The following is a 17,279-nucleotide window of genomic DNA, read 5'->3' on the forward strand; positions in this document are numbered from 1 at the left end:
TTCGATGATTGAGTATTTGCATCTTCAGCAGCATAATTTTTGTACCAAATGGAAATGATTAAATGCTTGGAAGTTATTTACCTTTTAATCTCATTATATTTTTCATTCCTTTGAAGTTTAAATTTACTCATTTCCTGCCTTTGATTTGGTTTCATTATTTGTTATATTTCCAATATTTTATCCTGTAACCCTGAAGAGTAGCTGCATTCTTTATATAACACATGTACTTTTCTGCTTGACATTTTTCATGGGGAAAGTTCATCAAAATTGCAACAGATGGCTTGCAAATGCTCCTTCTCATAACATAGATTTTTTCTATCCCTGAATGTTTCAATCTTAAATCTTCAAAACAGAGCATTTTATGGGCTTGCTGAACTATAGTTGTAGTTTTGTATAGTTGTAGGAAGTGTTTGTGTTTAAGTTAATTTGCCTCAAGTAATGATTGTTTCTTTCTTGCTTTTCATGTTCTTATGTTGAGACTAACTAGACTTTGTAACATTTTCTGAATTATCTTGATTCCATCTAACCCATTGATTCCCAATTTTATTCCATTTCATTTCATTTTCACATAATGAGTATCCTCTTCATCTTTTTTCTATTGTTTCTAATTGGTGTATTTAATTTCTTGGCCTTTCTCCTCGATCTTTTTTCTCACTGCATACATCACTGAATTCAACTGTTTTGAACAAAAATGAGATGCTGTTCCTATCACGGGCAAACGTTCCAGAGTAACTGGTGAAGAGTTGTTGGAACATTGTGCTCCTTCACTGGGATGCCAAAATTACTTGGCTTTCCTTGCGATAATGCCAGTATTCCCCCACAAAATCTGGTCCACAGTTGAACTTTTTGTCAGAATTGAAAGCACTTGTAATCAGTCTTTTGAAGTATGCAATACGTTTGGTGTTTTATGGCAAATATGGACCAACAACATCTTGGATACACAGTAAAGCATTTGAAACAGTCAGTTATGTGGTGTTCTGAAAAATAATATCAGAGGAGATGTATTTTGGAAGTGTATGAGAGAATTTGTCTTTTGTTAATATAATTACTGTGATTGCCATCTTTTAAACAGGAAGATCTTCTCTGCTTTTCACCACAATCCTCTCCAGTCTCAGCATCTAGCACAAGCAGTGAATATTCTTCCACAACAGAAGAGTTAAAATTGAAGCATTTGCCTGAAGCAAAACCTCAAGGTATGGCTACCTGGAAAGGTTGAGTGGGCTGGGCCGCATTCTACTTGAGTTTAAAAGAGAAGGAGGGTCATGAATTGGAATTATGAGATCCTGAGGAGTCGTGAGTGGAATTTGGAGAGGATATTTCCTCTTGTGGGGAGAATACAGAACTAGGGTTAATATATTAGAATAAGGTGTTTTTTTCAGGCAGAAAAGAGGCTAAATGTTTTTTCTCCCTGAGAGTTGTGACTATTCTTATGCTGTTCCTCAAAAGGTTGTCTTAAAATAATGTTCAAACTCCTGGTTTTCCATCTCTTACATGTCAGTTAGTCACAGGTTCATACAGCATTGACACCGACACTCTGGCTCAACTCATCCATGACAACCAAGATGCCTATCTAAGCTAAGTCCATTTTCCTGCCTTTGGTACGTATCCCTCTCTAAACTTTTCCTATCCATGTACCAGTCCAAGTATCATTTTACAAACCCCATTTCCAGAAAAGTTGGGATATTTTCCAAACTGCAATAAAAACAAAAATCTGTGATATGTTAATTCACGTGAACCTTTATTTAACTGACAAAAGTACAAAGAAAAGATTTTCAATAGTTTTACTGACCAACTTAATTGTATTTTGTAAATATACACACATTTAGAATTTGATGGCTGCAACACACTCAACAAAAGTTGGGACAGAGGCATGTTTACCATTGTGTTACATCACCTTTCCTTTTAATAACACTTTTTAATCGTTTTGGAACTGAGGATACTAATTGTAGTAGATTTGCAATTGGAAATTTTGTCCATTCTTGCTTGATGCCCAAGTTGGTGCCGTCTTTCATTGATTCTATTATGGTTATTATATTATTATGGAGATGCTTGCAAGAAAATGAATCTCAAGGTTGTTTATGGTGACATATGTACTTTGATAATAAATTTACTTTGAAATTTGAATATGAACTTAAAGTGACATCATCTACACTTTTGAGTAACAGGGAAGGCATAAAAAGCCAAGAGGGATACTTCAACATATTTTTAATTCAATCTCTGTGTGAAAGCTGCCTGATGTGGATGGGTAAAATTTAAGGGTAACGTTATATTGCACATTTTGTACATTTTGATTCAACTGTCCTAGTTGGTAAATATTTTTAAGCAAATAAACTCTGACTTCCCTCTGAAAGTTGACCTTAAAGTGCATCAATGTTGCAAAAGTACTACCATGTTTGTGCCAAGTTGATAAAATTATGTTTATTTAATTGTGCTGGAATTAGTATTCAAGTGTCCTGTGATCCATTTACCATGGGACAAGTTGTGCTTTTACAAAATAGAAGTCATTTGCTTGGGGAAAATAAAAATGTTCCACAGTGGATATAGGAATATCTATTATAAAGAAAAATGACAATTGTACTAAGCACTGGCTAGTTTGGTTCCAGTGATTGTGTGTGAGACAGTAATTTTAGCAGAAAAATGTGTATCACTTTATCAATAATAGGACATGCTACTCAGAAATTTGATTCTGCCAATAATATGCAGTGGCATGAGATGATCTGTTCAAAAATTACTACCAAAGGCTGCAATGATAACTGGTAATGTTATTGCAGGAAAATGCTTATCCAATTGACTCATCTTTTTTTAAAGATTTTTTTAATTGAATTTTCAAATAGGTTACATAGAGTAGAATAGAATAATATCAGCCCTCCCCCCCAATATATCCCTATCTAAAAAAAAGAGAAAAAAAAGAAAAAAAGAAAAAAAAGAAAGAAAAAAGACTTCCTGGATATCGGAAGATCCCCACATGCTCCATGGAATTCAAAATAGCTTTAATATATATATTTCTTTCTTTCCCCAGATGACCAATAACTTTATCTTTGGAGCACCTATATATTTAATCCTATCTTTTGTAAGTAAGGGCGCCAAATTTTCAGAAATATGTCATATTTATTTCTTAAATTATAAGTAATTTTTTCAAGTGGAATGCAGCTAAAAATTTCATTCTTCCAACGATCCATACTTAAGTATGAATCCAATTTCCAAGTAACTGCAATAGCCTTTTTGGCTACTGCCAATGCAATTTTTATGAATTCTTTCTGATATTTGTTCAATTTAGGTTTCGGTTTTATCCCTTCAATATCACCTGGTAAAAATAATATTGGGTTATGTGGAAGTTGTGTTCCAATAAAACTCTTAAATTTATCCAAAAAAGGTTGAATTTTAAAACAAGACCAAGTAGAGTGTAAAAAAGTACCAATTTTTTGATTGCATCGAAAACATTGATCAGATAAATTTGGGTTTAATCTATTTATTTTTTGTGGTGTAATATATAATTGATGTAAAAATTTGTATTGTACTAATCTAAGTTGGACATTTATTGTATTTGTCATACTGTCAGGGCATAATCTTGACCAACTTGTTTAATCAATTTTAATATTCAAATCAGTTTCCCATTTTTGTCTTGACTTATGAATTCCTTGTTTAATTGTCTGTTTTTGAATCAAATTATACATGCAAGAAGTAAATTTTTAAATTTTTCCTTTTTGAATTAAAGTTTCTATTTCATTAGGTTTCGGCATTAACATTGTTTGACCTAGTTTATCTCTTAAATAAGACCTTAATTGGAAATAACAGAAAAGAGTGTTATTTGATATTTTATATTTATTCTTTAATTGATCAAATGACGTTAATATACCTCCTTCAAAGCAGTCTCCTATATATCTAATCCCTTTTTGAAACCAGTTATATAAGAGTTGGTTATCCATTGTAAAAGGAATGTCTATTCTGAATTAGAGGTCTCTTTGCTAATAAAGATTTCTTTATCTCATCATCGATATTTATCTTATTCCATAGATCAATCAAATGTTTTAATATAAGGGATTCTTTCTTTTCCTGTATCCATTTAGATTCCCATTTATATATAAAATCTCCTGGTATATTTTCTCCTATTTTATCTAATTCTATTCTAATCCATGCTGGTTTATCTTCATCAAAAAAAGATGCAATAAATCTAGGTTGATTTGCTTTATAATAATTCTTAAAGTTTGGTAATTGCAACCCTCCTAGGTCAAATTTCCATGTCAATTTTTCCAACGATATTCTTGACATCTTACCTTTCCAAAGGAACTTCCTCACACATTTATTTAACTCTTGAAAAAATTTCTGCGGTAGTTGTATTGATAGTGTTTGGAATAAATACTGTAATCTAGGGAATATATTCATTTTTACAGCATTGACTCTACCTACTAATGTTATTGGTAACATCATCCATTTATCAAGATCTCCTTTAATTTTTTTCAATAATGGCAAATAATTTAATTTGTATAAATTCTTTATATTGTTATCAACTCTTATACCTAAATACTTTATACCATTTATTGGCCATCTAAATTGAGTTACTAATCGACATTGACTATAATCTCCTTTAGTAAGGGGTAAAATTTCACTTTTATCCCAATTTATTTTATACCCTGATATCCTGATACCCTGATACCCTAATCTAATAGGTTATCTAAATACTTACCAAAATTAATACATATGGATCAAACAGGATTTATTAAAAACAGACAATCGGCAGATAATGTAACTCAGTTACTTAGCATAATTCATCTGGCACAAAAGAGGGAGGAAATGAGCGTGACAGTTGCTTTGGATGCAGAAAAAGCATTTGATAGATTGGAATGGGATTTTTTATTTAAGCTATTGGAAAAATATGGATTAGGAATATCTTTTATAAACTGGATTAAAACCTTAAATACTAATCCCAAAGCTAAAGTAGTGACAAACAGCCAAATTTCAACATCATTTCAGTTAACAAGGTCAATTAGACAAGGTTGACAAGGTTCACCTGCTTTATTTGTATTGGCGATAGAACCATTAGCTGAATTAATTAGAACTGACACAGATATTATGGGTTTCAGAGTTAGTCAGGAGGAATATAAGATTAACCTATTTGCTGATGATGTTCTGATTTATCTAAGAAACCCATTGTATTCGTTGCGTAAATTATCTTCTAGATTGGAAGAATATGGGAAAATATCAATTGTCTCATCTGACCTAGCTTTTAAATTCAGGTAAGTTTGGTATCTGGTTCAATTCACAAGGTGCAAGGACAATCAAAGGTCAAACTAAATTTATTGTCCAAGTATGCATATGCTACCATAAACTGCCCTGAGATTCATTTCCTTGCAGGCATTGAGAAATACAATAGAAAGTACAAAAATACATAAAGAGTGACAAATAACCAATTTGCAAAAGAAGGCATACTATACAAATAAAAATACTGAGGACATGATTTGTAAAGAGTCCTTGAAAGTGAGTCTTTAGGTCATAGAATCAGGTCAGAGTGAAGTTGTCCATGCTGGTTCTGGAGCCTGATGGTTGTAGGGTAAAAACAGTTCCTGAATCTGGTGGGGTGGAACCTAAGCATTCTGTATCTCTTACCCAGTGGCATGGCCTGGATGGTGGGGGTCAACACACCATAGCAAATTCCTAATCTATATAAACGTATATGATGAATAAAGTTGATCTTTTGAATGATGCTTTCTTGTGGCAGCACTTCATGTAAATCTATTCAGTGGTGGGGAGGGCTTTACTTGTGATGTAATGGGCTGCCTCCACCTTTTCTGAAGCCTTTTCTTTTTCTGAAAACTGGTGTTTCCATACCTGGTCATGATGAAACCTGTCAGGATACTTTGCACTGTGCATCGATTTGTCAACTTTTTTGGCAATGTGCTAAATCTGCTCAAACTTCTAAGAAAGTAGAGGTGCTATTTGTGATGACACTTAAGTGCCGGCCCCAGGAGAGATCCTGTGTTGTGTTAACACCAAAGAATTTAAAGTTTCTGATACTCAGTGCCTCCAGTCCCCTAATGAGGACTGGCTGATGGACCTCCAGCTTCTTCCGCCTGCAGTCTGTAATCATCTCTTCAGTTTTGCTGACGTTGAATGAGAGGGTTGTTGTTGTTGCACCATTCAACCGGATTTTCAGCCTCCCTCCTATACGCCGATTCAGCAACCACCATTGAATCGGCTAACAACCAGTGGTGTTATCAGCATACTTAAATACTGCTTTGGAGCTGTGCTTAACCACATAATCATATTTATAAAGTGAGTAAGGCAGGGGCTAAGCACACAACCTTGTGATGAGTCTGAAAGAGATGATGTTAGAGTCATAGAGAGCTACAGCACAGAAATCGACCCTTTGGCCCATCTAGTCTGTGCCAAACTGTTATGCTGCCTAGTCTCATTGTCTTGCACCTTGATACCCCTCCCATTCTTGTATTTATCCAAACTTCTCTTAAATGTTGAAATTGAACCCACATTCACCACTTCCACTGGCAGCTCATTCTATACTCTTAGCACCCTCTGAGTGAAGAGCTTTCCCCTCATGTTACTCGTAAATATTTCACCTTTATCTCATGAACTCAAGTTCTAATCTCACCCAACTACAGTGGAAAAAACCTGCTTTGAATAACCCAATTTATACCCATCATAATTTTGTATACCTCTATTAAATCTCGTTTCATTCTCCTATGTTCCAGGTAATAAAGTTCTAACCTATTCACCCTTTCCCTCAAGACTGGACACCATAACATCCCAACATACATCTTCAACAGTACATCCCAACTCCTGTACTCGGTAGTCTTGATTTATGAAGGCCAATGTGCCAAAAGTTCTCTTTACAATCCTATCTAAGTGTGATGCCCCTTTCAAGGAATTATGAATCTGTATTCCCAGATCTCTCTGTTCTATCACCCTGCTTGGTGCCCTATCATTCATTGTGTAAGTCCAATCCTGGTTGTCCTCCCAAAAGTGCAACACTTCACACTTATTTGCACTAAATCCCATATGCCATTTTTCAGCCTATTTTTCCAACTGGCCTTTACTGTCCATTACAACCTAATCTTGGTGTAATTTGCAAATTTACTGAACTAGTTTATCATATTATCATCCAGATTATTGAAATAGATGACAAACAATGGACCCAGTACAGATTCCTGCAACACATCATGAATTACAGGCCTCCTGGCAGAGAGGTAGCTATCTGCTATCATTTTCTGGCTCCTCCTGCAAAGCCAATGTAGAATCCAGTTTGCTCCCTCATCTTGAATGCCAAGGGACTGAACCTTTTTGATCAACCTCCCATTTGTCAAAGGTCTTGCTAAAGTCCATGTAGACAATATTTACTGCCTTTCCTTCATCAACTTTCTTGGTAACTTGGAAAATCTCTAAAGATTGGCTCGACATGACCTACCATGCACAAACCCATTTTGACTGGGCCTAATCAGTCCCTGTCTATCTAAATAGTTATTTATCCAGTCCTTAAAAGACCTCCCAATAACTTACTGACATTAGGCTCACTGCTCCATAATTTCCCAGTTTATTCTTTGAGCCTTTCTTAAACAACGGAACAACATTTAAATACCCTCCAATGCTTCGGCACCTCACCTGTGTCTAAGGATGTTTTAAATGCCTCTGCAAGGGCCTCTGTATTTTCTGTGTTAGCTTCCCATGTGGTCCGAAGGGACTTCTTGTTAGGCCCTGGGGATTTATCCACCCAAATTTGCCTCAAGACAAGAAGTGCCTCCTCCTCTGTAATTTGTATACGGTCCATGACCTCATTGCTGTTTTGTTCCATTTTTATAGACTATGTATCTGACTCCCAAGTAAATACAGATGCAAAAAATCCATTTAAGATCTTTCTCATCACTTTTGGCTCCAGGCAGATTACCATGCTGATCTTCAAAGGGACCAGTCATTCTTTTCATTCTGACAATGACAAGGATGACAATCCTTGTCATTCTTTTACTCTTAACATGTCTGTAGAAGCTCTCAGGATTCTACTTCACCTTGTCTGCTAAAGCAACATCATGCCTACTTTTAGTCCTCCTTCTTAAATGTTCTCATGCATTTCTTCTACCCTTGCATCTCCATTTGTTCCGTGCTGCCTATACCTACTATGCACCTTTGTTGCTTAACCAGGGACTCAATATCTCTCAAAACAAAGGCCCCATAGCCTGTTAGCCTTGCCCTTTATTCTGACAAGAAAATACAAGCTCTGTACACTTATAAGTTTGTTTTTGAAGGACTCCCACTTACCAAGCTTGTCTTTGCCAGAAAACACCTCCACACTTGCCAGAGCCATTCTGATACAATCAAAATTGGCTTTCATCCAATATGCATTCTCAACCCGAAGACCAGACTATTCTTCTCCATAATGATTTTGAAATCTCCATACTTGAAATTTGCCAATCTATACTAACTGGGGGTCTGACATCCAGAAAATTGTGGAAACTGTTGCATAAAGAATTGTTCAAGCCCAGGTTTTGAATACTTCAAGTTATTCGCTATATAATCTCAAAATTAATTGTTTTTCCTATGGTTGGTCACATGCTGATTATCCCAGAGTTGGAGGTAAAAATGACCTCTACGTTTTTATACCTGATTCAAAAGAACAAAACATATAGTGCCCTGTGAAGCACATAAATGTTGAAATTAAATTTACATATTATGTATGTCAAGGTATACCTACCTATTTGCAGAGAACTATATTAAATAGTTTTATTGAATGTTTATTTATTTTTAGTGTCTTTTTATTGTTACCTTTAGCTAAGCCACATAATTTTCCATCCTAATTATTATTACTCATGGAATAATGAAATATTGAACTTAGATTTTATTTCTGATATTAAAATGCAAGTGCGTGAATATAAATGCAAACATTATGATTGCCAACAGAATAGGCTAAAGCAGCTCAGTTGTAGTCAGCTAGCCCCCCTGTTTTGCCTTGTGCATGAAGCAATGCTTCTGTTGCCAGTTTGTATAACCCCCACATCTTTTCATCAGAAGTTGAAGCAACCTTGCTGTTTTTCCAGAGATGTCCAGATTCGATGATCTGCAACTCAAATTCAAAGCTTCTCATTAGCCGAGAATTGGGTAAAAACCAATTAGAACCCTCTCTATTGACATGGGGCACTTTTTGTGCACTCAGTGAATTTGAAACTTGAGCAATGCTTCATGCAGCTTCTGCAAACCACATTCTTTCTATCACCAAGGATGGGGGTATGTATCTGTCTCATGAGACATTATTGCTATACCATTCTTCATTGTTAAGAGGACAAAATTAGTGTCATTCATTCATTCACTTGCCATTCTGATTGGGCCCGAAGTTATGGTTCCTTTATTTTTACTAGGTCCAATTCTTGAAACTCCCAACCTATCACCATTGTGGTTGATGTGAGAATGAGATTAGGATTTTGTATACCTGGGCCCATCCAGCAGAAAGGAAGGTTGTGCAATGTTTTTATTAAAATTAGACTTGCACCTTGAGGTGAAATAGTCTGGCAAGCCAATGAAGAATGGGTAAATAAAGGAAAAAATGTCAGTACTGACATGTAGCTTGTGAAGAAGTAAATTGACAGTGTAAGAGGCTAATGGAGAACTGGGAGAAGTGTTGATGCAAATCCAAATGATTTGGAAGTGAATTTCAGGATTTTAAGTGTAGATTATTTTACTATCAGTGTTGCAGTTAAGGGAGAGCAGGTGGGAGTTGAAACAGCAAGATTATGAAAATTGATGGGCAATTATTTCTTTCACAGGTGGGTGTTTTGAGTTCTTGGGTCAATTGATGCAGATTAAAGATATTTATGTTGAAGCCTTGATATGAAAGTGTACAGGATTATTAAACATTTGAATAAGTGATGTGTTTGAGTAGAACTTGAGAGATCAGAGAGGAGAAGATGTGGAGTTTTGTTCAAGTTGTGATGGTCGGTTTCAGCAAGAAGGGGAATGGATCTGAAAGTTGGCATATACAGTCTTGAAAACTAGACTGTGAGATTATTGATGTTGAGGTGTTAGGATTAAACTTGGGCTCTGTAACTGATTAGGAAAGTTACTGAAGTTATGTAAGTGGAAGAAAATACAGTCTGTGTTAAGACCATACCTCTGGAGCCAGCTTTGTGTTAAAGAAGTTTATTGCCTTCTGTTCTATTTTTGTTACACATTTTAATGTAGTGACTGTTTTTACTTGAAGTGATGTCAGGAGCAATTTGATCCACCTGTTGATGGTATGCCAAGTGTTTGAGCAGTTTAGATTGGTCTCTTTGAAAAATGCTGATCATTATTTTTCTGTTGACTAATTTGGCTAGTCTTGTACAGTATGAATTGCCAAGAGAAACTAATATTTTCTTGCATGTTTCTCTCTTCCTATGCGAATCCATAAGATGGTAATGACTTTAGTGATTTCTAAAGTGTTAGAAAAACATATCTTGTGGTTTGAAGTGAAGAAACTGGCCATATGTAGGGCAAAGTAACTGTAAGCACAGGAATGTGTTAAGCATTTGTCACCACTAGACACCAAAGTGTCCAACATGTGTTGTCCATTTCCAAAATATAGGCAGGATTTTTCAAAACTGCCTCTGCAAGTCTGAGCAACACACACAAAATGCTGGTGGAACGCAGCAGGCCAGGCAGCAACTATAGGGAGAAGCACTGTCGACATTTCGGGCCGAGACCTTTCGTCAGGACTAACTGACAGGAAAGATAGTAAGAGATTTGTAAGTGGGGGGGGGGGGAGTGCAAAATGATAGGAGAAGACTGGAGTGGGTGGGGTGAAGCTGAGAGCTGGAAAGGTGATTGTCAAAAGGGATGTAGAGCTGGAGAAGGGAAAGGATCATGGGACGGGAGCCCTAGGGAGAAAGAAAGAGGGAGGGGAGCACCAGAGGGAGATGGAGAACAGGCAGAGTGGTGGGCAGAAAGAGAGAAAAAAAAAGGAGGGGGAGAAAACTAAATATATCAGGGATGGGGTAAGAAGGGGAGGAGGGGCATTAATGGAAGTTAGAGAAGTCAATGTTCATGCCATCAGGTTGGAGGCTACCCAGCTAGTATATAAGGTGTTGTTCCTCCAACCTGAGTGTGGCTTCATCTTGACAGTAGAGGAGGTCATGGATAGACATACCAGAATGGGAATGGGATGTGGAATTAAAATGTGTGGCCACTGGGAGATCCTGTTTTCTCTGGCAGACAGAGCGTAGGTGTTCAGCGAAACGGTCTTCCAGTCTGCGTTGGGTCTCACCAATATATAAAAGGCCACACCAGGAGCACCGGACGCAGTATACCACACCAGCCAACTCACAGGTGAAGTGTACCCTCACCTGTAAGGACTGTCCGGGGCCCTGAATGGTGGTGAGGGAGGAAGTGTAAGGGCAGATGTAGCACTTGTTCTGCTTACAAGGATAAGTGCCAGGAGGGAGATAGGTGGGAAGGAGGAAGGAAGGGTAAGGGCTTTTTTCTCTCTTTCAGCCCATCACTCTGCCTGTTCTCCATCTCCTTCTGGCCTCCTGTCCCATGATCCTTTCCCTTCTCCAGCTCTGTATCTCTTTTGCCAATCACCTTTCTGGCTCTCAGCTTCACCCTACCCCCTCTGGTCTTCTATCATTTTGCATTCCCCCCCCCCCCCCCCCCACATTCAAATCCCTTACTATCTTTCCTTTCAGTTAATCCTGACGAATGGTCTCGGCCTGAAACGTTGATATTGCTTCTCCCTATAGACGCTGCCTGGCCTGCTGCGTTCCACCAGCATTTTGTGTGTGTTGCTTGAATTTCCAGCATCTGCAGATTTCCTCGTGTCTGCAAGTCTGAATTTAATTGCAGTTCTTAAAAGGCAATTTGATTTAAATTTCTTTTTATTTCTATGTGTGTATTTAAAATAATAAAAAAACATTAAACCTACGTTATGTGTTTTACCAAGAGCTTGATATAGATGATTTAAAGTTGAAAGTGTTAAGAATAATGAACAGGGATAAGTTGTTTACTTGCATTTGATCATGAAATGAAATGATTTAACTTCTCAAAATTCTGCTTTGATACCAAATTTGTAAAACCTTATATTTTAATAACTCATTTTTGCACAAAATAATTAAAAGCACAATATTTTCTTTGTTTCAGTAAATGTTTCTTCAAATGTATCAAAGCAGAAGCCGATTCAACCAAAGCCCATCTTCATCCCAGCATTGCCAGTTTCACAGCCGAGCCCAGGGCTAACTGGGAAAACCATTATAATTAAACCAATTCAAACAGTCATGTCCATTCAAAAACAGAAGCCAATTAGAATCTGTCCTGCTCCTGCTGGTGAGTATATTCTGATTTTTATTTTTCCTGAAGATTACTTTTTGTGTTAATTATTTAGAACAAAAGTATGACTTATGGAAATACGAACTTCTCTGGAGAGTGGCCACATTAAAGCTGTCGAGCTCCTGGTGCCGCTATTGCCAAATCAATGGCACCAATCTATTCGGGAAGCCTCAAGTCATCATAATATAAAGGCTGAGTGTAAGCATATTGAGCCTAATACCAAGGATATTGAAATCCACAGACAGTTTGAATATGATATAAGAATATAATACAATACAGCTTCTTCTTCTGAGCGAGAAGCTACAAAGAATGGATGTAGACGAATCCACCATCTGGATTACTGATGACCTGACAGATAGACCCCAGTTTGTACAGCTGGGCAGTTTTCTGTCTGAGATGGTGGTGAGTGGCACTGGAGCACCACACGGGACTGTCCTGTTTCTGTTTCTGTTCACACTGTACACCCCAGACTTTCAGTACAAATCTGAGCCTTGTCACTTGCAGAAGTTCTCTGATGACTCTGCGGTGGTTGGATGTAACAGAGATGGGCAGGACTCAGAGTACAGAGGACTGGTGGACAAGTTTGTGGAGTGGTGCGGGAGGAATCACCTGCTCCTGAGTGTGGCCAAAACCAGGGAGATGGTGATTGATTTTAAGAAGAAGAGGACTGTGATGAGTCCTGTATACATTCTGCAAGAAGTTCAGGTGGTGGAGTTGTCCCAATGAGAGGGCGTGCGATACTGGATCTGGTATTAGGGAATGAGACAGGGCAGGTGACAGAAGTTTGTGTAGGGGAACATTTTGCATCTAGTGACCACAATGCCATTGGTTCAAAGTAAACATGCAAAAAGATAGGTCCATGGGTTGAGATTCTAAATCAGAGAAAGGCCAATTTTGATGGAATCAGAAATGATCTGGCAAGTGTGTTTTGGGACAGACTGTTTTCTGGCAAAGATGTAAAAGTGGGAGGCTTTCAAAAATGAAATTTTGAGAGTACAAAGCTTTGTATGTGCTTGTCAGAATAAAAAGTAAAGATAATAAGTGTGGGGAACCTTGGTTTTCAAGAGATATTCAGGCCCTGGTTAAGAGAAAAAAGGAAGAAAGTATAGGAAAGTAGGAACAAATGAGGTGCTTATGGAGTACAAAAAATGCAAGAGAACACTTAAAGAAAGCAGGAAGGCTAAAAGAAGGCATGAAGTTGCCTTAGCAGATAAGGTTAAGGAGATTCCGAAGTGATTCTGTAGATACAATGCCTATAAAATGTATTCACTCCCCTCCCCCCAGAAGCTTTCATGCTTTATTGTTTTACAACATTGAATCGCAGTTGATTTAATTTGTTTTTTTACTCTGATCAACTCTACAAATCTCTACAAAGTGATCTAAATTAATAATACATATTAAACAGAAAATAATTGATTGCTGCATAAGTATTCATCCCTTTTAATAGGGCACACCAAATCATCACTGGTGCAGCCAGTTGGTTGTAGAAGTCATGGAATTAGTTAAATAGAGCTCACCTGTGTGTAAGGTATTTCATTTGATTGTAGTAAAAATGTACCTGTACCTGGAAGGTCCAAATGCTGGTAAGTCAGTATCCTGGCAAAAACTACACCATGAAGCCAAAAGAACTCCAAGCAACTTTGTGAAAAGGTTTTTGTAAAGCATGGGTCAGGGTGGATACAAGAAAATTTCCAAGTCACTGAATATCCCTTGGAGTACAATTAAGTCACTCATTAAGAAATGAAAAGAATATTGCATAGCTCTCAATCTAGCTAGAGCAGACCATACTCAAAAACTGAGTGACCGTGCAAGAAAGGGACTAGTGAGGGAGGCCACCAAGAGACCTATGACAACTCTGGAGGAGTTACAAGCTTCAGTGGCTGAGATGGGAGAGACTGTGTGTACAACTGTTGCCTGAGTGCTTCACCGGTCCCAGCTTTAAGGGAGAGTGGCGAAGAGAAAGCCACTTCTGGAAAAAAAACTCACTTGAATTCTCGGCTAGAGTTTACCAGAAGGCATGTGGGAGATAATGGAGTTAGCTGGAAGAAGATTCTATGGTCTGAAGAAACCAAAATTGAGCTTTTTTGGCCATCAGACTAAACACTATGTTTGATGTAACACTGCACATCATCAAAAAAGAGTCATCACTACTGTGAAGCATGGTGGTGGGGATGCTTCACTGCAGCAGGCCCCGGAAGCCTTGTGAAGGTAGTGAGCAAAATACAGAGAAATCCTGGAGGAAAACTTAATGCAGTCTGTAAGAGAACTGCGACTTGGGAGAAGATTTGTTTTCTAGCAAGACAATGACCCCAAGCATAAAGCCAAAGCTACACAGGAGCGGCTTAAAAACAACAAAGTTAATGTTATGGAGTGACCAAGTCAGAGTCCAGATCTCATTCCAATTGAGAATTTGTGGCTGGATTTGAAAAGGGCTGTTCACTCATGATCCTCGTGCAATCTAACAGAGCTTGAGCAGTTTTGTAAAGAAAAATGGGAAAAAAATTCAGTGTCTAGTTGTGCAAAGTTGACAGAGACCTATCCACACATACTCAAGGCTGTAATTGCTGCCAAAGGTGCATCTACTAAATACTGACTTGAAGGGAGTGAGTAATTATGCAATCAATTATTTTGTGTTTAATAATTGTAATAAATTTTGATCACTTTGTACAGATCTGTTTTCAGTTTGACACAGAAGAGTTTTTATTGATTGGTGTCAACAAAAAGCCAAATTAAATCCACTGTGATTCAATGTTGTAAAACAAAACTTGCAAAGGGGATGACTACTTTTTATAGGTACTGTATGTTAAGAGCAAAAGGATTGCAAGGGATAAAATTGGTCCTCTGGTAGACCAGAATGGTAATCTATGTGGAGCCAAAACAGATAGGGAGATTTTAAGTACATTCCATCCATTGCCATTCCCTTTGGGAGATGGATACAGAGTCTATACAAATGAGGCAAAGCCACATCAACTTTATGGAGCCAATACAGATTACAGAGGCGGGGTGTTTGTTACCTCGAGGCAAATCAGGGTGGATAAATCCCTAGGGCCTGACTGGCTAGGTGTTTCCTTGGACCCTACTGCTGGGGCCCTCACAGAGATATTTTTAAACATCTTTAGCAATAAGGGATGTACCAGAGCATTGGAGGATTGCCAATGTTGCTGTGCTGTTCTAGAAAGGTTCCAAATATACACCAAGAAAATACACTCCGGTGAGTCTGACATCAGTTATGGGAAAGTTATTGGAAGGTATTCTAAGAGACCATATATATAAGTATTTGGATAGACATGGACTGATTAAGGATATTCAACATGGCTTTGTGCATGGCAGCTCATGTTTAGCCAATCACATAGAGTTTTCCGAGGAAGTTATCAGGAAAGTAAATTAAGACAAGGCAGTGGATGTTGTCTACATGGACTTTAGTAAGGCATTTGAGAAGGCCTGTATGAAAGACTGGTCAAGAAGGTTCAGTCGCTTGGCATTCAGGATGAGGTAGTAAATTGGATTAGACTTTGGCTTTGTGGGAGAAGCCAGAGGGTGGTGGTAGAGGGTTTCCTCTCTGACTGGTGACCTCTGTCTGATTGGTGTGCTGCAGGGATTGGTGCTGGGTCCTTTGTCATTTATATCAATGATCTAGGTGATCATGTGATGATTAGCAAATGTGCAGATGACACCAAGATTGGTGGTGCAGTGGACAGTGAGGAAGGCTATCATGGCTTGCAGAGGGATCTGTATCAGCTGGAAAAATGGGCTGATAAATGGCAGATGGAATTTAATACAGACAATTGCGAGGTGTTGCATTTCAGTAGGACAAACCAGGGTAGCTCTCGCACAGTGAATGGTAGGGCATTTAGAACTGTAGTAGAATAAAGAGATCTGGGAATATAGTCCATATTTCATTGAAAGTGGTGTCATAGGTAGATAAGTTCGTAAAGAGAACTTTTGGCACATTGGCCTTCATAAATCAATATGTTGAGTACAGGAGATGGGATGTTATATTGAAGTTGTATAAGACTTTGATGAGGCTTAATTTGGAGTATTGTGTGTGGTTTTGGTCACCTACCTGCAGAAAAGATGTAAACAAGGTTGAGAGAGTACAGAGAATATTTACAAGGGATATGAAGAAAGATGAAATAGGTTAGGAATGTATTCCTTTGAACATAGAAGATTGAGAGAAGATTTGATAAGAGGTATATAAATTTTGAGGAGTATAGATCGGGTAAATGCAAACTGGCTTTTTCCACTGCGATTGGTTAGACTACAATCAGAGGTCATGGGTTAAGGGTGAAAAGTGAGAAGTTTAAGGGAAACATGACAGGAAACTGTTTCACTCAGAGGGTTGTGAGAGCATGGAATGAGCTGCCAGCATGTGGTGCATGTGAGCTTGATTTCAACTTTTGGATAGGTAAATGGATTGTAGGGATATGGAAAGCTACGGTCCTGGTGCAGGTCATTGGGAGTAGGCAGTTAAAATGGCTTTGGCATGGACTGGGTGGGCCGTAGGACCGGTTTCTGTGCTGTACTTCCCTTTGGCTGTATGTTTATAATTAGGGACTGATAGTTATAAAGAGCCATATTCTTTGGAGAACAATGATGTACAGTATAATGGTACAGTTGATTGAATATTTGACATTTTAACCTTTCTAGTGCAAGGATTGATGCTGGCACAAGTCCAGGCTAACACCCAGAAGCAAAATGAATGCTCTCATTTTGAAGGGGTTGATATTTTAGTTAAGTGGTTGACAAGATAAATTATTTGGAATAATTTATATGTGTATTTACTGTAATTGTCCTTATTCTTGACTTGGCAAAAATATAAGCAAACCAATCCTTCAAGCAAGACAGCTCCTTGTCAGAGGCAGTTGAGTAATTGTAGTATAGATCTTTGACATCCCTGATCAACATTTATTTGCAAAAGAGAAGTACTTCCAAACATCCCAGAAGGTTATGATGTAGAAGCCTATCTGGTGAACTGAACCTGGTCC

At 37.8% G+C, this 17,279-nt stretch overlaps 1 protein-coding gene across 3 annotated transcripts in view; it reads left to right on the top strand.

Annotated features, from left to right (window-relative positions):
* atf6 (activating transcription factor 6) overlaps positions 1-17,279 on the top strand; it is a 377,097-nt gene that overhangs the window by 54,057 nt on the left and 305,761 nt on the right. For all 3 annotated transcript variants that reach the window (XM_073063651.1, XM_073063649.1, XM_073063650.1), the window contains exons 5-6: positions 1,073-1,193; positions 12,109-12,291. In XM_073063651.1, the coding sequence (XP_072919752.1) occupies positions 1,073-1,193; positions 12,109-12,291 (304 nt within the window). The remainder of the gene's footprint in view (positions 1-1,072; positions 1,194-12,108; positions 12,292-17,279) is intronic.

Source organism: Hemitrygon akajei, chromosome 12 (genome assembly GCF_048418815.1).
Source record: "Hemitrygon akajei chromosome 12, sHemAka1.3, whole genome shotgun sequence".
Lineage (NCBI taxonomy): Eukaryota > Metazoa > Chordata > Chondrichthyes > Myliobatiformes > Dasyatidae > Hemitrygon > Hemitrygon akajei.